At 45.3% G+C, this 20,191-nt stretch overlaps 1 protein-coding gene and 1 long non-coding RNA gene across 4 annotated transcripts in view; one reads left to right on the top strand and one right to left on the bottom strand.

The window, feature by feature from the left end:
• Nucleotides 1-19,736, top strand: part of dab1a (DAB adaptor protein 1a) — an 89,735-nt gene extending 69,999 nt beyond the window's left edge. Inside the window, exons 5-17 of one of the 2 annotated variants that reach the window (XM_049725449.2) lie at nt 2,321-2,452; nt 4,440-4,559; nt 5,000-5,038; nt 5,329-5,391; nt 7,216-7,269; nt 11,028-11,159; nt 12,599-12,661; nt 12,745-12,841; nt 13,631-14,019; nt 14,077-14,266; nt 14,352-14,500; nt 15,765-15,861; nt 18,391-19,736. In XM_049725449.2, the coding sequence (XP_049581406.1) occupies nt 2,321-2,452; nt 4,440-4,559; nt 5,000-5,038; nt 5,329-5,391; nt 7,216-7,269; nt 11,028-11,159; nt 12,599-12,661; nt 12,745-12,841; nt 13,631-14,019; nt 14,077-14,266; nt 14,352-14,500; nt 15,765-15,845 (1,509 nt within the window). In that variant the 3' untranslated portion in view covers nt 15,846-15,861; nt 18,391-19,736. The remainder of the gene's footprint in view (nt 1-2,320; nt 2,453-4,439; nt 4,560-4,999; nt 5,039-5,328; nt 5,392-7,215; nt 7,270-11,027; nt 11,160-12,598; nt 12,662-12,744; nt 12,842-13,630; nt 14,020-14,076; nt 14,267-14,351; nt 14,501-15,764; nt 15,862-18,390) is intronic. The other variant, XM_049725468.1, reaches the window with a different exon arrangement.
• On the bottom strand, nt 19,326-20,189 carry LOC125972207 (uncharacterized). 2 transcript variants are annotated; one of them, XR_011087542.1, is made up of 3 exons: nt 20,079-20,189; nt 19,860-19,968; nt 19,326-19,498 (listed from the first exon to the last, which is right to left on the bottom strand). It is a non-coding gene; the product is annotated as an uncharacterized lncRNA (long non-coding RNA). The 2 variants fall into 2 exon arrangements; XR_007482722.1 differs by having other exon boundaries at nt 20,105-20,189.
• Nucleotides 20,190-20,191: the final 2 nt, after the last annotated feature.

The raw sequence follows: 20,191 nt of genomic DNA, 5'->3' as shown, positions 1-20,191 counted from the left end.
AATGGATAGCCGGAGAGAGAGAGAGACAGCCGGAATGACTCTGCTGAGGTTCAGGGTTCTTGACAGTCTCATTCCCGGCCCGCGCATCACTCAGCCGGATGGGCGGATGGATGCGCCGGCTCGGCCGACAGGATGGATGGTCGCTCTCTCCCCAAGGAGGGAAGGTCGTCCGGAGCGGAGGGAGGAAGGCTGGCGCTTGAGACGCAGGGAAAGAAGAGAGGAGAACATTAATCTTAACAGAGGGCATGTTCCTTTCTCTCAGACACATGCGCGTTTATTGGAAACGTACATGGACGCGAGAAGGTTGCTGTTAGGTGTTTGTACCCGTAAAATTTTGGACCAGGTCATTTGTATACGGCGACTTTTTCTGACAGGTTTAAGACACAATTTGGATATTTAGTGGATCACTGGCGGAGCTAGGATTGTTTTACTTCAGGGAGGCTGTGGAGGTCTGTAAAACAACAAAAATAAAAAATTTTACACATTCAAAAAATCCTTCAAAAGATTCAGTTTATGTTCCCGACGGGGGATGAGTGGAAATGTTGAAAAAAAAACCTCCCTGAAAATGATCTGGCATGGCACCTAAAAGGTCCAAGTATATTTCAAGGGAGGCCAGTGCCCCCTCAGCCCCCCCTTTAGCTCTGCCACTGCAGTGGACAAATCTTTAAAGTCTGGTTCTTTAAACTTATTTTGGCAAGGTTGCCTACGCTACACTAATTTGTCATCCGAGGCTTTGTTATCATTTTTTGGGGGGGATACAGAGAGCGTTCACCAGAAGGGAAAACAAAACATCGCTCTCTGTTGACTTTGTGTTTGTGCAAACATTTGTCATTGTCACTGACAGCCTGTCAGGAGAAAGAAGTTTGTCTTTCCTATCAGCAGCGAATGTGCTTAGTAAATTAAAACGGCCTAATAAACATATTGTATCAATGGAAGCTAATAACAGAATACAAGCATGAATAAAATAAACACCGAGCTTGACAGACAACTGGAATCGCTCATAAATAATGTTATTGTTCAAGCAGAGTGACAAGCAAGAAATCAATTGATCATGAATGGATTCAAAGCCTGGCCATAGAAAAATGGATGTCATCGTTCTTCTAAATCTTCCTCTTTGGAAAAATATGAGGGTCATTGTTGTCACGTTTGGGCTGTCATGATTTTCCCCAACACTCGCATAAAATATTTGTGAAGGTTTTTTGTGGTTTTTTTTTTTTTTAAATGCATTTTTCAATGATAAATTGCTACAGCAAACACTTGAAATGTTTTCACTTTTCTCTAACATTGATAGATTGTCTGAATGATTAATTATTATATGAATGCGTTCTTTTTATTTGTTTGTGTGATGGCATTTTAAGGGTGTTATTATTTTGCCGTTAGCTGTCAGTTGGTAAAAAGTTCAACAAAAGTTAACAAGTGTGACTCCTCGCAAAAGTTTTCATGTGGGTTGCTGCCACTTGCGCAATTTATCAATCAATTTCAGTCCAGAGGTGATTGTCACGATTTTGGCTGTCTGGACGTGAAATCAATTCAAATTTGGAGAGGCTGCAAAACAAAAAAATATGTTCCGTGCACTTTGTCACCTACGCACACAAACACACACACGTTCCTAGCGATTATTCAAAAACCACTTTGTGTTTTGTGGCTGCCATTTTCAGGTCAATAGGGGGGAACAATGATAATTATGAGTCTAATTATTAATTATGAATGACTCATTAAGGATTACATCGCGGTGGCTGGTGTGTGTCTGTGTTCCCAGCATGCAACTGGCACATTTTAGCCTCGGACGGGTGGGTTTCGTCGTATGGCCACAGATGAAACCATCAAGTGGACAGCTTGCCGAACCGTGATTGTCACTGATATTCCCCCTTGAGACAGCCCCCCCCCTCACAAAAAAAAAACAGAAAATAACCCTGCCATCTGCCATGGCACCTTTTCAGACTTTTTGACTAGTGATTAGCAAGTTTGAGATTTTTCTTACAATTGTTTAATAATAACGAATCAAATTTGTTATTTTAACAATATATTTGACATGATTATATTGGGACCAGGGCCGATCTGTGAATAATTAAAATTTGTATACAACTGACTTTAACTGAAATATATTGGCGGGAAAATGTTATCTATGTATTAAATGTTTTTTAAATTAATTTTGTACGTGACAAAAAAATATTTGAATGTTTTAGTCTATTTTTTTAATTATCATTAAATTATTATTAATTAAAATTATTATATTTAAATGTTTTAGTGTGGGTTTTTTTTGTATCAACCCTTGGTTCAGTAGGACTAATGAAAGCGTCGGTGTGGTTCTTGTCCTCAGGTGCTGCAACACCAGCACGCCGTCCACGAGATCTCCTACATCGCCAAGGACATCACGGACCACCGAGCGTTCGGCTACATCTGCGGCAAGGAAGGCAACCACCGCTTTGTGGCCATCAAGACCTCTCAGTCGGTCAGCCTTTGGACATTTTCATGCTGTTCAACCGCGTTCATGTATAATGCATGGCTCTCGACGCCGCGGACCTCTTGACATTTCGACAACGACCTTTGCCGGCCAACCCGTATCCCGTCGTGCTGTTTATTTATCAAGCCGCTGTCGACTCTGCCGAGCTTTGCGTTCAATCCCGCACCAATACCTTCTCCGGACCTCTTGTCGTGCCCCCGCGCGCTCTGTTTGCATCCAGCCGGCTCTCTCCGACGCCGTATCGATTGGCCATGCTGAGTCGATGGGAGTTTGAGTGTGTGTCACCGGCTCTAATGGCACATCCATCCTCCCGGGCGCTGCTCTTTGACTCACGGCGACACAAACGGCGCAGTCACACATGCGCACCTTATTGCGACATAGATCAGAGATCACAAAATTGGTTGTCACCAACGGCGACCCCGTCCGAGCGCCATCGCTCAGCCTTAGCTGGCATTTACCTGACGTGTGCCTGAGTAAACGTCGCCATTATAAGCTTACTTTTATTCGACGGTTGCGCCCAGCCACCGCTTGACCTGCATGTGTAATTTACACCTGAAAAGATTTCAAAAGGACTATTTTGCAGTGTGACATCTGTGAAGGGAATCTAAACATCTACCTGTTTTTTTTTCAAGAGGGATTTTCACTCCCGTCCTCTAGAGGAGCTAATGAGTACTTGAACTTATCTGAGTCTACCTCATAACAAAATGTATTACATTCGTATCAAATGAGTCTGAGAATTTTTATGAAAATACAATTTATTGATTATTTAAAAGTAGCATTTTAGCCTCGGCAAGCTAACGCTGCATGTTTTATTTTAATTGTGAACTCCACTCAAGTACTCTGTACATTTTTGACCAACAGTTAATTTACAGAAATACAAAAAAATAGCTTTTTGAAATGACTAAAAGAATATTTAAAATGTTGACAACTTCTTCCATTTTATGCAGCATAACAGCGAAATGCCGCTTCACCTTGTTTCCTTGAAGTCTGGGCTCCACTAATTAGAAGACAAGGGCCATGTTGAGGCTTCAAAACAAGCCGGTTCATTCCTCCAAAGGAAACTATTAATTAGTTGTCCCTCTTTTGACATCTTGGTATCTGCTTTTAAGCCCCTTTTTAAAAAAAAAAAAAAAAAAGTCAGTGGGAATCCGAGACGAAGACCGGCGGAGACGTTTAGAATCTGTACTTTCAAAGACGAGGCGAATGTGACAGCGTGACAATATGTTTGGTGTCGGCAGCCCAGCAGGAGCAGACGTTCACACACTCCCCTCGGGCCGGGCCTGTCAAGAGCGGCGTGAGGCGGAGAAACTGTCTCATGGAACGGCGGCGCTAAAATAGAGCTGCGCTTTTTTTTTTTTTTTTTCTTCTTTTCCGTCTGAACTCCGAGTGCACTACGCAAAATGCTGGAGGTCAATAATTGATTAGGGCTGAAACTCTTGTCGTACTCAAAGGCTTGTTCCGCTTGTTTCGGTGACGGTCGAATTAGCGCAAGTGTTGAAAGTCACTCGGAGCAGTGTTGGGGAACTTTAATTTTTGTGCTTCTCACCACTTTTCTAATATAGTTGTGCAGGGTGTGAGTAGTTTTTGACAGTGGAAGGGAACGTGAAGCCCGACTGTCGATGTCGGCGAGGCGGCGGGACGGGAAAGATGGAAGCCGGTGGCGCCGCCAGTGTGTTTTTGTTCGCCGGTGTGCCGCTCGTTGGCAAGAGCACTTTGTGGGAATAATTCACTCTGACAGACGGCGGCTTTGTCTGACGGGTGGGCGGGGGGAGTAGAAGGAGTCGCAATCAGACGCACCAACAGAAGTCGTTGCCTCTAACAAGATGCTCAATTTGTGTATTGTGGCGGCGCACTCAAGTGTGTGTGTGTGTTTTGGGAAGTGCCACACTATGTGCATGTCCCGTTTGTGTGTGTCTCCATGCAAGTTTGTTCCAGATTAACTTTATCCCCCCCCCCCCTCCCCTCGTCCAATCAGGCGGAACCAGTGATCCTGGACCTGCGAGACTTGTTCCAGCTCATCTACGAGATCAAGCAGCGTGAGGAGATGGAGAAGAAGGCCCAGAAGGACAAACAGTGTGAGCAGGCCGTCTACCAGGTACACCAGTTCCCTGACTGTCAGCCATTTTTTTTTTTTTCCCCAAGATTTGAGCACCCTTGTCAAATTATCCAAGGTCAAAATTCTTTTCATCATCAACTGAGAGGTCTGTTATACTTCAAGCATTGGTCGAGATGTTAAAAATGTCATTGTTTATGCGCCACTCCAGCCTCGAGACAACAATGAAAGCAAAAAGGATCATTTAAGGTCCCGCCCGTGGCGCCGTCTGCCCGCTGCGCTTTCCGTTCTCTCTGTCTGATGCTTGCCAAATTACCGAATGATTGGAAGCCCCAGACTCTTTCTTTCATTTTCTATTTAATTGTTAATTATATATATTTTTTTGGGCCTATGCTTTCCGCCTACTCTCTCTACTTGGCTGCATAATGCGTTTAACCCTTTCTGCCCTCTTTGCTTTTCTTTTTGGCTTGGCTCATCCGCAGACGATATTGGAGGAAGATCTGGAGGACCCGGTCTATCAGGTAACCTCGGCAAGCCTTGCTTCACTTCCCCGCTTCACCACCTTTTGCCTTGCCCCTCTCCGTGTGTGTGAGTGTGTGTGCACTGTGTTGGGGAGACAGTCCCTTGGTCGCTACTAACGGAACCATAGCCGGGTTCAAAATGTATCCACATAACGTGCATGTTTGCGGGATTGCATGATCAGCTGATTTTCAACAAATGCTGTTTGACTTTTCTCTCGACTTCTTCCACTTCTTCTTTTCTTTTTCCCCCCCCCCCTCCCTGTCTCTTTCCTGTGCTTCCGGCGCTGTAGTACATTGTGTTTGAGGCCGGACACGAGCCCATCCGCGACCAATCAGACGAGAGCATTTATCAGGTATACTCGCAAAAAAAAAAAAAATTACGTACGCCATCTTGTGGCTTGTTGGTGCAGAGGAACTGTGTTGAAGTGAGATGAGGAATTTCATTTAGACAAAAGTAGGGCTTTGCTGTCACATCTCATAAACTTTAACTATACCCCTGTAATGGTTTTTAATATTCTACAGTATTTAACTTAAAGTAAAAATGTTTTCCATGACAGACCACAATAAAATCTGATATATCACAGCCATGGTAGGTGAATGGCAGAGAGCATGGTTTAAAAAAAAAAAAAAAAAAACATGCAATCAAGCGGCGTGGGTAGACCTCCGAGGGGCGGGAAAAAGTGGAGGGCGGGGAGCGGATGCGGAGGTTATTCCTGGCCGGTGCGGAAGGCAAAGACCCGCCCCCCATCCAACACCCCGACATGGTTCCTCATCCTCTTCTCCCGCCGAGATGAAAGAAAAGAAAGATTAATCACCAGACTCTCGTTTGATCTTTAAATAAAATGGATTGGAAAATAAGAGCGAGCGCCAGTGAGAGCGCTGGCGTGCTCGCAACGCAAACGTGAGGCCGCCCGCAGCCACAGAGGAGCTGATGTATGAATAAAGATGGCCGCTTCTGGAAATAAACATGCAAAAGGGAGTAAACAAGGGACAACGTGCGCTACATTCATCCCTTTGCTCCACGCCACCGTGATTGCATCCTAATATAGATTTCAAGCCAAACTTGTGTGCATTTCTGTTCATTAGCCAACATATCCGCCCTTGCATGATTCAGATGAATCCGGCGAGTCTCTCACGGCGGCCAGATCCGTTGGATTTGTTCCAATTATTTTTTTAAAGCCGCTTCCGTGCTCACTTTTAAATATTACTCGGCCTTAACCCGCCCTCGGCTCAGCGTAACAACTTTGAATCTGGGCAAGTGGAAGCTCTTTTCATTTTCTTCACTTAAAATGTGTTTTTTTTTTTAAACTAAAATTGAGTTACTTTTTTGTATAGGGAAGAAATACTCTACTCAGCAATTTAGCTGTTTGGTAAGGTTATTGAGGTTTTTTTTTTAGATTTATCCATCCATCCATTTCCAGAACCGCTTTATGCGTTGCGGGTCATTAATTTTAATTGTACTTTTATTTTATTATATTTAGTCAATTTTGTTAATTGTTCCTTTTTTCCCCATTTTATTAATTTGTCATGTATATATAAATAATTCAAGCAAATTAAAGTGCCATTAAATATGTAAAATTAACTTTAAACGTTTATCAAAACAATGATTTCATCGCAGGGAGTAATACCTCTCCAGTCCTCTAGAGGCGAAAGTGAGTCATTGTGAACCTCAGCCTTGCTATTTATTAAAATGTCCCCGCTGTTCTAAACTAGACAATCTCTATCTTTTCCATCAGCGCTTATTGTAGCCGCTCGTCGCACACATGCTGTCAGATCTTTCCGTTTTTGTGGCACGGAATATTATTAAGTGCGCGACACTGAGTTATTACCCGTCGACGGGGTGAAAAGCTTCATTTTATCCATCCCGTTCACCTGACAACCAAACTGCTCCCTCATTGGCTGAGACGCGACTGGTGCAGATTTTAATTCTGATTAGCGCCAGCGCTAAAAGAGCATTCGGCTAAATTTTGATTGATGACTTTGGGAAAATTGCAATGTGTTTCTCGTCGTATTTTCTTTTCATACGAGTTAAAAATACTACACGATATATTTTTATACTTATTTATCCAGCAACGGCTTTTTTTTAAAAAAATGAAAATTGCCCAATCAGAGAGGCCTGTTATTCACTCCATCTGATCTCGAGGTAACGGGCTCTGGATTTGCGTCCGGCTGTGTAGGTTCCCACCAGCCAGCAGAAGGAAGGGGTCTATGACGTCCCAAAGCGACACCCAGTGAGTGACGCCGTGTTTGCTTGCCAGCCCGCCTGCCTCCCCACACACCCTCAGTCAAACCTCTCAGATCGGCCCGCCATAATCACCCAACTCGTTCCTCCCAAGTGAGCATCACTCAGCCCCCGTTCAGTAATGCATTTATGGTTCCCCCTGAGAGGTTTGCTGGGACCCAGTGCTTTGTGCAGTGTGCGTGTCCGACGCCCCCCCCCCTTCCTCCTCGTGCCCCCGCGTGGTCAACCGCGGCGCCGCTTATGTGTATTGTGTGCGTATTTGTGGTGCTCAATTAAGCATGCATCCAGTGCAAACCCGCATGACCTTGCATAGGCGACACATTGTGTCACCATCATCTTTCCTCTGATTTGTTATCTACACATGTCCACCAACCAGCCACATGACGGCATCTAATGGTAATCTAATGGGATCTCACCCGGGCAGGTTTTTTTTAAATTAGAATTTCCCCACCCGCTCATACATTACACTGCAGTCGCACATCCCAGTTAGTGTATGGATGTGTGCACGTGGTATATCTTTTTAGTTATTGGCTTCCCGCTGCCGGCAGTTCTAATGAAAGATGACCTTGGCTACTGTCAGGCGGCAGCGGCGGGCTGTAACTCCACTGCTCTTTATCTGCCCATAAAGATGCGGCTTATATTGCCGCTGGATTTAATCTGCTAAAATCTCCAGAGTCGTAATAAGAGGGCCGCTCTCCCTGTTTGTGTGTGTTAATGTGTGTGTGCATGGGCGTGTTTCTGTGCTGCCACGTTAGTTTTGGCAAGTTGCTTTACATTGCATCGTTTATGTGTGTGTGTTTTTGTGTGTACGTGTAAATCAAGAGTGTCCAAAGTCCGGCTCGCTGCAGGTTATTTATTGCACAACTGCGTGTTTGAATAATTTAGATATGGATATCTCGGCCTGCATCAAAATGTTAGGAATAAGAAATTGTCACATCTTTTAATATTGTAAGTTAGAGTGCCACCTTGTGGGATCTTGATGTCAATGCACTATGTTGGAGTGAGGTGAGGAGAGTTGTGTAGCCCTGCTGCCAACCTGTGACACTAACGTTAAGGAATTTTGTTGGAGTGAGTTGAGGAGCTTCATGTAGTGCTTTGGCGCCATCCGTAGCCAATATCATCTATTTTGTATTTGGATATTTTCACCATTCAACACCAACATTTTTCTTTTTTTCATGGAGGACACAAGTTGAGATTTTTTATTATTATTTTTGAATATGTTTAGCTGCATATGTTGACCTTCATCATATTGAAGTGGTGCTTTGTGGGCCAAAGTGGAAAGAAAAAAAAAATCATTTCTGTGCACATAGCAAGCATTTCTTGTTGATACCTGGAGCCAACGTTTTCAAAAGTCCAGTCACTTTTCGCTCCTTCTGTGTTTAGCCCTCCTTGAACAGCTAAAGCCGGGCTGGGCCACCTCACCGCAGGCAGTGTGAATTTTTGGCCGGCTGGGAATTAGTCTCACTTTTTTTTCTTCTTTGGGCTTCTCAACGCAAGCTTCGCTAAGAAGCTTACAGGCACCCTAGCATACTTGTGTGTGCGCCGCCTCGTCCGTGTGTGTTCGGCCTTGCCCGTCCTGCGGCACATGCTGCGATTTGGATGGCTGGCGTATTGGCAGGTGTCTGTAAGCTAACAAATGCGATATTTTCACTCGCGTTGAGCTCGTTGGCGCCGTCTCGGTGGGAATACTTTTTCCCTCCAGTTGGTCAAAGGCAGTAATCACAGGCATGAAAATATGTTGTTGTGATTTGATGGTAATCAGTTTGCATTTAAAGATAGTCAGAAAAGGCTCTGATTGTGGTTAGGAGGTCTGACTTTGATTGCTGGAGGCGCTCGAATCGCTGGGTTAGTCTCGACTAAATGGAATCAAAATCACGTCGACGCCATTACAATCATTTCACCTTGTTAGCGGAGACGCTAATCCGGTTAAACTGTCACAAATAGGGATACTCTCGCACTTTTGTATCGAGCTCATTATTGAATTTGATTGGCGCATTTTCGTACAGATTGGTTGGTGGTATGGTTTGGGTTGATCGTTTAAGAATCATTTCCCTAAGCTAAGCAACTAACAATAAACAACAAAGAACTCCCGCTGCGGTTAACAATGTAGAAATGATGCACTTTGCAATTGGAAGCGTTCCGGCTCATCACTCGGCGCTGGTGAGATGTTTTTTTTTTGTGCGACGTGATTACCTGCAGCGCTTCTTTGGAGTGGATTTAGCCTTTATTTCATCGTCAGGACGAAATCGATAGCAGATAAAGCCAGATCATTGCGCCGCGCGTGTGCATAGGCGACAACTTTTGGGACGAGATGATAACGCCCTCCCCGAACGTGACCCCGTTGCGCTAAGCAATCGCTTCTGTTATTTACTGTGTCACCATCTTAAACGGCCGGCGATCAATAAAACACACACCCGAGCGAGGCCATTCCAATCTACTGAGCCCTTGACCCTGCGCCAAGTGTTGGTGTTGAATCAACACACGCCCTCGCCCAGTCCGCACACAGTAGTCGCTTTTACCGCCGATTATTATCTTTGGGGTGGGGGAGAGAAACATGTCCGTAATCTCTTTGTGTCGTGTTCGCGTCGGGCTCCCGAATGTGTTTGAGCTTTCACGCCGGCCAGTGTGTGAGTGTGTTTGCCGTTGTGATCAGTCACTCTGCAGGGGATCAGCAAGATGGCATTAATTATAGCGGCCGCATTAATTACTTGAGGGAACACGTACACAGGTAATTACAGTTTCCCCGCTGGAGATGGCTAATTGATAAGCAGTGGCCAGGACATACGAGGGCGAAGGAACGGGCCAAAAGAGGCTACGCTAGAGGTCTGGCTCACCCACAAAATCCCAGTTTGCTATTTATTTATAGTTTAAACAGCGTCAACTCGAATTATACTTTTGCCCCAAACAGTGACAAGTCCAGTTGTGCTTTGCCAAGAAAGCCATTTTTCTTTTTTGATGTAACATACGTCGGGGTTCAAGATTCGTCTATGTTCTGGCATACCGGCTAGCTAGCGCTAAGCTAACTCAAGAAGGTTCATCTCTCCACGTTTCCAAACTGAGGCCAACAGCAAAGTATCGACAACTGCGGCGGTGATACACTGCTTGGATGAGCTTTATTGACTGATTTCTTATCAGTTTCATTTAATGCTCATTAGCTGGCGAAACGGAAACATTTAGCGAAGCATTTAACTGGCCGTTCAGTCAAATGTCAAGTGATTTTTGTGAGTATCTGTTTAACCACGTAGCATTTAACTCCGTCTCGTGACGGGATGAAATAATGGCACATTTGGGTGAAACAATGACACAAACCGCCATTAGCCGTCTGACGATTCATGATACTTCCTTGTTTACCACAGCTGGCGTTTTATGGCCGTAACAAAACAATAACAATCCGTTGTTTTTATGAATTCGGTTTGTTTAAAAGAGGGCGGCGAAGATGTATCTGCCGTTCTTAGTTCGGAACATTGAGACTTTGGTGGAGGATTTACAGAAACACAAAGGCAGCTCAGAGCTGTAGTTTAGACGTAAGGTAGGGATGATCCTTAAACCTCTTTAAGTCTCCCGTGTGCGATTGCGTGTGTGCATGGTGTGTGTGTAGCACCTGGCGAGAGCAACACCTTCCCTCCTAAATCAGCCCCATCTCTCTCTTTTGCCTCAGTGTGAAACTCCGCTAATGTCGTTTGCACGTGCCACGCCATTTTCATCCCCACCAGCCTATCTATCTAACGTCGAGGTTGTTGATTGCAGAACGGACATCAAAGCATCCGCCATCCTCATCATCATCCTCATAATCATTCGCAACCCCCCCAGGCGGGACTAAGTGAGGAGCAGCATCAGCAGGTGGATCTCATAGACTTAAACCTGGAGACGGTTTCTCAGGTAAGGACGGTTGAAATCTTTGTCAGCCGACCTCCTGTCATCTTGACCGCGCTTTTGTTTTCGCTAGCTGTCGGGAGCCGCTGCCCCGACTCCTGACCCCCTTTTTTCGCTTATGAATAATACATCTAACCTTGATGTTGTCATAGCGACCAAAAGTAAGGATGGACGTGTTTTGAAAAGACAATATTTTTTTGTCCGGGGCCCAAAGATGTTAAGTAACAAGTCTGACGTTATGAAGGCGTAGCAGGAAACGCCGGGCCCCACGTCGCCGCACAGCGGTTTAGCCGGCTATCATCAATATCCGCATCCCATTGTCTTGCCGAGCGATCTCCATCTCCTCCGCACTTAAAATAGCCCATAACTCAGCCTCCAAAGCCTTCCTCTTCTCTCGCTAAATCACCACCCAGTCCCCATAAATGTAAAACACGGCGTGCAGCGATTCCATTTTCTGATAGAAGTAATAAATACATAGTGTATATGTACATCTTTTCGATATAAAAGCCTGGTGGTTTATGCGAGATCGTGGCGAGCGGGAAGATATTCTAAGAACATTCATTATCTCTACCGAAATGATCCGGGTCCATGATTTATGCAAATCTTGGACCGTGTATTCAAGGCTCCCTAAATTCCTTCACAACTAAAAATAGTTTCCCTTCGCTTCACACTGGCCTTAAGATATTATTAATTCACAGAACGAGGGGCAAATTACAGAAGAGCGGAAATACAGAATAGATTCTGATTAAATGGAAAGGCTGCCGTCTTTGATAGCGAGACGCTCGGAGGCGCGCCGCTGATCCGCCGTAATGGGAGGACATTAACGACTCGCCCGGAGCGACGTCGGGGCCGTACGGGCGCTGCGGCGGCTTTGTTTTAGTTGGTCACAGTGGTGGAAAGTAAAAATGAAAAAAAAAGTACATTTATAGGTGCAAAGACTTGGTTCCAAAAAGTACACATTTCACTTCACAATTAGATGGGAACAGAATGTTTGGATAGCACGAAAGACCAATGTTAGCTCGCTAGCTAGTTTGCTAGCTAGTTAGCACTTTAACAATACCATATGTTACGTTAACTACAGTGTGCATTGTGCTAAATTATGGTTATTAACGGCAAAAAAAAAGATTGGTTTTACTTTTACTCTCTTTCCCCCCCCCCCCCCCCCCCACAATTATTTCTACTAGTAATTTTGCAATCAATCTGCCTGTTGGACAACTATGTTCACGGTAGGTATGTCATCATAATCATTTCATCTCACCCTCCCATCTTTGTGCATCTCGCTCTTTGTTGCCTCGGCAGTCGTCGAGGTAAAGTGGCATCAGCTCTTTTGATGTTTTGCATGCGGCGCCAGTCGTGCATGTCGCACAATAGGACGCCAGACGCCGACGTGGCGCAGCAAATGTCCTAGCCTGACTCCCAGTGTGTGTCCTTTATGTGATTCTCAGAATATCAACCAATTAGAGCTTTTCGGCGACATGTCCACACCCCCTGACATAACCTCGCCGTCGGTGAGTAGCCGCTGCCGCCGTCTTGCATGAGCAATTTGGGATTGGGATTCTCTTTCAAGCCTTGTTTTGTGTCACCTCGGCAGACCCCCGCCTCACCTGCAAACTCCCTGGACCCGTCGCTGGGCCTGCAGCCACCCACTGAGCTCTTTGCTCCTTTCAACCCTTCGTCTGTGCCCTCAGGTGTGGAAAAACAAGCAGAACTTTTTCCTTTTCAAGGATTCAGGACATCACCTGAATGCTAACATACAAACACCGTATGCATACAAGCTAACAATTAGCATCTCGAGCCTAAATCCAAATGGAATTTCATTAGCATTCACAGAAGCGGAATATTCCTTCTGTACTCGGTGTCCATCCCTAAGTTGATTTTTTTGTCAAAGATAGCCGGCCGATTGGCAGAGGTGAGAAGGGAAGTAAAAGAACAGGATGTGATTAATAGGGAGGGATGGAATAGAAATGAAATGTTGATGAGGAGAGGAGGTGGCGTCGGCTGTGAGTGGAATATAAAATGCATCATTAGCCGGCTGACTCGGACGCTGTTGATTTACCTGCGGGCCGAGGCGGCCGAGAAGAAAGATAGCCGCGACCCCCTGGTTCGCTAGTCGCGGTACTTGTGTGTGAATGAGGCGTGAGCAGAAAAAGACTCTCGAGGTTGTATGTTGAGCAAGTGCGTCGTTGCTCAAGATTTAGCTGATGAATTTGAGCCATTTTAATGAGTGCGTTTCGCCGAAACGCCGCCGCCTCGTTTGGAAGGTAATTCTGCTCGTTCACCGTGACCGGGAAGAGACGCTACATTAGCTTCAGGCGCAAGTAGGGCAGCGCTCTCCGGTGACGCATGGATTTATTATCTACGTACGTGTGCGTTTGTGCGTCCAAGAAAAAGCTGGGGATGGTTTAATTGCACGCTTATCTTCCTCGTCTGCACGGGCAGCATCTTTGTGAGCGTTATTTATCGCCGTCTGGTTTCAGGTTACGTGACAATGGGAGCGGTTCCCTCCGCAGCCTGGTCCCAGCAGGCGTTCGCCGCCCAGACGCCGCTGGCCTTCGGGGTCCAGTCCCCTCTGGCGCAAGTTCTGCCGGGCGGCCAGCCTCTCATCTGGGGGCAGGCCAATATCTTCCCCGCCACCCAGCAACAGTGGGCGGCCATGGCGGCCGGAGCCTTCCCCCCCGCAGCCTACCTCCCTACGCAGCCCGTGGGCACGCTGCCGGCCGCCGCCGTGTTCCAGGCGCTCACCCCCGTCCCCGCCGCGACGCCGGGCGGCGAAACGCATTCAGGTGCAGGCGCCGCGGCTCCATCCGCGTCGTCTAGTCCGCAACGTGAGGAGCGGGCGAAGAAGATGAGCAAAGAGATGTTCAAGGTACGAGAAGTTGTGTCATTTCTGTAGGTGCAAATTCAAATGAATGTTTTATGTTAGGACTTTGAGCTGGCAAAGCCCCCGGCGATGCCGTCCAAGAAGCAGCATAGCTTAGCGGGCACCTCAGAGGCATTCAGCACTTACTTCAGCCGCGTCGGCACCGCCCAGGACACGGACGACTGCGACGACTTTGACATTTCCCAGATGAACCTGACGCCGGTCACCTCCACGACGCCCTCCACCAACTCCCGTGAGTCGTCACCGTATGACATCATCGACGCTCGACACACGAGTGCCGCATTCCTTGCGTGAGCTCGCTTTTTTTTTTTTTGCAGCCCCCACACCGGCCCCCCACCAGTGCTCGCCCTCCAAATCGTCCGCCTCGCACATCAGCGACCCCCCGACGGACGCCACCGACCCGCCCACCGACGACTCGTTTGGGGAGGCGGAGGGCAGCCCGAGCCGCAGTGGCGAGGAAGATGCTGTAAGTTTGGAATTGCCACATTTTTTTTTTTTTTACATAAAAACTGCAGATACCGAGCAAACGTCACTTTCGATGTCCGGTCGTGAAGTTAATCTTGCCGGCGCGGAGTCACTGACCTTCTCTGGTGCTTTCTTACCCTTTTGTCTCCTGTCGTTTTCAAGTCCTTCCTCCTTCACTCGCCACCGCTCACTCTTCAGGCGTGAAGCAATCATTTCGGTTTTAAAGCATCCAATCCAGCCATTTTAGGGGAGAATAAAAAATAAAAGACAGAGAGAGGGCGGGTCACAGAGGGAGAGTTTTTTTTTTTTTTTTTTTTTATACTCAGCTGCAAATGTCACAGAGAAGCTTCACAAAATAAAAAGTGTACAACGGCGGCGGCGTGTGATGAAAAGGTCGCCGAAATAAAGACAAGCGTGATTGAATGAAGGCGGAAGAAGGGGGAAAGAAAACACAGCTTGTGCTTTTTGTGAAGTGAGCTGTGAAACGCGGCAGGTCCTCGGAGGGAAGCCACTGCGCTTTTTTGTTTGTGTGCGTGCCGTGCGTATGTTCCGCATGCTGCGTCGCAACCTCCCGTTGATACTTTTTAGTAATTCCGAGCAACAAGACCAACTTGTCGCTCGCTAGAATCCCAATGATGTTGCCATGCATGCATATATTATCTGATCATATTTGAAAGAAAATTAATGAATGGATCAATCAGAATATTTTTTTATTTAATATGTACGTACAATGTATTTCACATTTAAAAATGCTAATATATGTATTACATTTATTTTCTATTAATGTATTTAAAAAGTAGACCAAATGTATACATGGATTAATAGATTATTACGTATCATCTATTAAATTGAGGAGTGAAAATATGACTATATTTTAAGATAATACTAATATACACATAAGCATGTAATCGTAATGTTTCTATTTTATATTTCTTTAATATTTAATATTTAAAATCTTATTTAATATTCATTTAAAATAATATTCAATAATGATCATAGTATTTATATTTTATTTGTATTTAAATGTGTATTTTGATATATCTTCTATTTATTTATTTATTATGTCCTGCAATTTTGTCGTGAGTTTTGTCGGATTTGGTTGCACAGTGCAATCATCGTCTTCTTTCCTCTTTTAACTTGCTGCTCTTTTCTTTTCTTGTTAACAAGCTGTTTCCTTCTGCCTGCTTCCCTCCTTAATTCTTGGCAACCTTCTTTTTTTCTTTTCCTCCTGTTTCTCCTCTTCCCGCTCGGCCACACGCTGGCAGGCTTGTGCTTCTGGGTCGCCCTGCCCTAGTGAGCCTACAGGGCCCAGCCTAGACCCGACCAGTCCAGAGGCTGGGAGCTAGATAGCAGCAGGGCGCGGTAGGTATCAACCCCAAAACCACCACTACCACCTTCTCCTCCTCCTCCTCATCCATCTTTCAGGCTTTTTTTTTCCCCATTACCATCTTCTTAAGTCTTTCTAATAGGCTTTGAAAACCTGGTTCAGGTTTCAAAGCCTGGATTTGCGATTTCATGCTTCGACGGTCGGGCTATTGAGATTCAAAGTTGAGTTTCAAGTCCGGATCGGTGTTTCAAGGCCAGGTTAGCCTTTGAAAGCCTCATTGTGCTTCCAGTCTCCTTAATGACAGCTGCAGGCGACGGACGGACGCTTTTGTTTTTCATCAGCTAATTCCGGGCTGCCAAGATTAATGACCGCCTCTGCGTAATTGCCATTAATTACAAACCCAAGAAGCCTCCCCCCTGATCCTGCCTCGACTCGGGAGACGAGGGGGCGGCGGACCTCACCCCCCCAGTCCCCCCTCTCCCCGCCCCTCCCTCCTGTGCCCGTGCGGAATCTGGCGGGAGTTGGACTGTTTTGGGCCAGAAGCTTCGAGCGGTTCTCGTGTAGGAGGCGGGCAGCTTTGCCAATGATGTGACTCCCATATGGTGTTTACTTGCTCGATCACATCGACTTTACACACCGCCCCTAACACACACACACACACACTAGCTTATTAGGCCCATTTATCCCCGGGACAATCACACCTGTGATTGATACTGTGACCAACTGGGCTCATATTGCAGCCAAAATGTGCCGCTGTGTGTACCTGGGCTCAACAATTAATCAAATTCAAATCGACTTTGCAACGTAGTAGAATAAAAGTTTGAGTCTGCAATTTGGAAGAAAAAAGGAAGAAGAAAATTCTAATTCTTCATTTCACTTTGTTAGCAGGGTTTTGGTCAATTATATATTAGGGGTGTGATGTAAAGTCGTTTTGAGTCAGAAATCGGTTTTGATTCAGCCGAGTCCAATCGAATCGTTACTTTAAAATAAACGATCCTTGAGTCGTTCACACATCGGGTATGAATGGTAATCAGTCGCTTTGATGTTGCTGGCAATGTTTTGTTCCTTTGAATTCGATTATAACGCTTTTAAATGCTGCTACATCGCCGTGCCATATCGAATCAAATCAAGATGCCACTGAATCGAACTGTCACATCTAGTGGGTGGTTTTTTGTTTTTGTTTTTTGTATTTCAATGAGTAGGTGCGTCCTGAGAGAGAGAGCGAGAGAGAGAGAGCGCGTAAAACGACCCGCCGTCACGGTTCGCCGGCCAATCTCATTTCGCTGTTCTTGTCCAGGTCCTAACGCCAACGACCCCCCAGTCCCCATCAAGCCCAACACCCGCGTGAGGGTTTTATTAGGACCACGACTCCTCTGCCCTCTTGTATTTGGAGCACGGTGAAATATACTTTTAGTCTTTGTCAACGCGCGGCCTCCAACGTGATTGAATTTTTTTATAGCGGCGAGAAGGAGTCAGAACGTGTGTCAAAAGCCACTTGAAAATGAAGCCCCGCCCCCAAATCACGATCCACCTGGGGTATTGTGCAGCATAAGACGGCCAAACCAACAGCCAAGAGCGCAGGAAAAAAAATACAATAATGAGTTGATTTTAATGAGCATAGGGGCCAGGAAAAACATTCCTGACACCAAGGCCAGCGATCCGGAATGTGGATACGTTGGCGCTTTGCAACTGCCCCCGATCTGTGCCCGGACCATAACAAAATCAACAAGAGACTTCTGCTTTAGTAGTACAACAGAAGGTCCAATCTGCATTGGGTTCTGTTTGCCAAATACTCCAGCCACTTTCCAAAACTCTTTCAAATGAAGTATTCAAGATTGGGTTAGGGATCGAAAGTAAGTTTGGAAATTGAGAAGGCTCCGAACGCTCTCACTTGGCTGAGTGAAAATATAATAAGCCCGTCGAGCCGTCTTCACAGCAGGTGGAGTGGGCGACGGTAAATATGAGAAGACTAACAAGCGAGCGATCGCGGCTAGCTTGAGGGGCAGACACGATGAGTCACGACCGTCTTTTGTACACGGAGAAGAGCCGCGAGTCAAGAACGAGTCGTCGAGTCAGACATGTGCCATTCGAGTCACGTGAGTCAGACTTGAGTCATCATTTTTAGGACTTGCCTGGTGAAAACAGCAAATAGCGGCTGATTAACTCATTCGATTAATCGGTCAGGCTATTTATCTATTTATTTAGTCATGTGTTGGGAGTTTTTCCTGCTTGAAGAGGGAGGCCTGGGAAGCAGGCTGAAGTGATAGCTTTGAAGCTAGGACGCTACTGCCACCCAGTGGTCACTTTAGTAGTAAGAAGCATTTTTTTCATATTAATATTGGGCCTGTATGTAAACTGGCTTTAAATCATCATCAGTGTGAACTGTTCCACTCTCATCCTGCATCATTCTATTTTTTTTTCAATCCATGCAAAAAAAAAAAGCCTCAAGATTCAAATCTCAACTGTGAAACAGATGCTAACCACCCATCTACTGTCCCGTCCCAGAAGAAATCATGAACCTTTCAAATCACACATCCTCCTAAAGTTGTATAATTTTTTTCTAGAAGAAGAAGGACCCTCTGTACGCCCGCATCAACAAAGGGAAGAAATAGAGAAATATGGGAACAGCAAGGCGCTTTGGACCGGCACTGAGAAAACTGGAGGAGGGAGACCCCCCACCCCAACCCACCCCAACCATCTCCCCACACTTGCTTGAGTGTGTGATCTTCCTGCCTCCTCTTTGCTCACTGACTCCAGGCAGGCCAGGTACCCCCACGGGTGGACTTCCCCCCCCCCCCCCTCTCCCTCGCCTCCTGCTCTCCTCCTCCATCTTTGCCGTCTGTGTAGACTGTCGCGGAGGCCTTGACCCGGTTGCAGAAACAAACTCTGGGAGCTACTCACTCGCCAGCCATACACACACACACACACATGCATTTGACTCTCCTGGCAAACTGCTTTAAGAGGACCAGAACAATGTGGAAGGGATGCCGACTTCATTCTCAATAGCTTTTTTGTACAATAAGAATTCAATTCAAAATTGAGCCGCAATGTCGGGTTCAGCTCTGTAGGAGGCGCTGTAGAGTGGCGTTAAAGGTATCCGGGTTATTGGGGGGGGTTGCCAGTGTGTAAATAAACATGACCCACCGTCTCCACCATGTCAGACCTCTGTGCCATCAAATAGGGAGGCTTCGAGTTATGCAAATGTTTGAACCCAAGCAATAGCCACATGCGTTTCCCCAACATTTAGTCTGATCCACACAACAGTCAGCCTCTCGTTTTATTTTATTTTTTTATTCTTACAGCCCCACCTTGCTTTTCCCCCTGCCCACTTTTGGGAAACAATGCTAATTTAACTTACATGTATGTATATATACATATATATATAGATATAAATGTATAAATACATATATGGAATTAGCCAACAATGCTAAATTTCCTAGCTTTATAGTTTAGCCCTCTGTGTCTTTGATCGTTGGTCAGAAAAAAAAAAAAAAGTCCATGTGATTAAGTTTCATTTTAATGTGGCAAAAAATACATTGGGAAGCAACCACTGCTTATCCATCGTTCGTATTTCGAGGTTGCGCCGTATTTCGGCCTGTGTGACTGTCTTCATCCGGCGACTCCCTGTTTCATGGCCAGAGTCGACGATGATGATGATGACGATAACATGTTCTAGAGAGCGAGCAAAAACATACACAAAAAAGGGAACAGGAACATTTCTAGATTTTACCTCAACTAACAGTTTCTTAATGTAAATTGATATTATTTTTATCTTACCAATATGACATTCTACAGCGGGGGGTTCGATCATTTTTTTCTCCAGTTTTTTTTTTTTTTTTAGGTTTGGATTCACTTTTAATTTCCATATACCAACCATGTATTACTGTTCCAAATAAACACATCTCAACTATGTTGTTGGCTGTAATTTGTGCAGTTAAAATGATTTGTGCACAGCGTCAAAAATGTTTTCAAATTTGCTGGAATGATTTTTTTTTTTTACAGGGATCTCAAAACATTTGAGAAAGTGTCTTACCAGGTAATGTTCTGTATGTATGTTATAAGTAAGTTGTCTTCTGCGTTACCAGTTTGGAATGTTGCCCAACCTCTTCTATTGTTGTGTTTTTCTCGTTTGCATCTTTTCACTGAAAAAAAATCCACAAACAAATAATACAAATTTTAAAATGTGTTATGACTATTTAAACTTTAATGCTAACTTGTATTTATTTAAGAAAAAAGAAAAAAAATCACTTGCAGCAAAGTTTCATGACGCTCACTCACACTGGCCGAGTGACATTCCTCCAACATGAAAAAAAAAAAAAAAGACATCCAAACTCTGTCCTGAAGCAGACTCGTTTGACGAGATGT

The sequence above is a fragment of the Syngnathus scovelli genome, chromosome 10, assembly GCF_024217435.2.
Source record: "Syngnathus scovelli strain Florida chromosome 10, RoL_Ssco_1.2, whole genome shotgun sequence".
Classification (NCBI taxonomy): Eukaryota; Metazoa; Chordata; class Actinopteri; order Syngnathiformes; family Syngnathidae; genus Syngnathus; species Syngnathus scovelli.
This window is presented reverse-complemented; position numbering and strand designations above follow the sequence as displayed.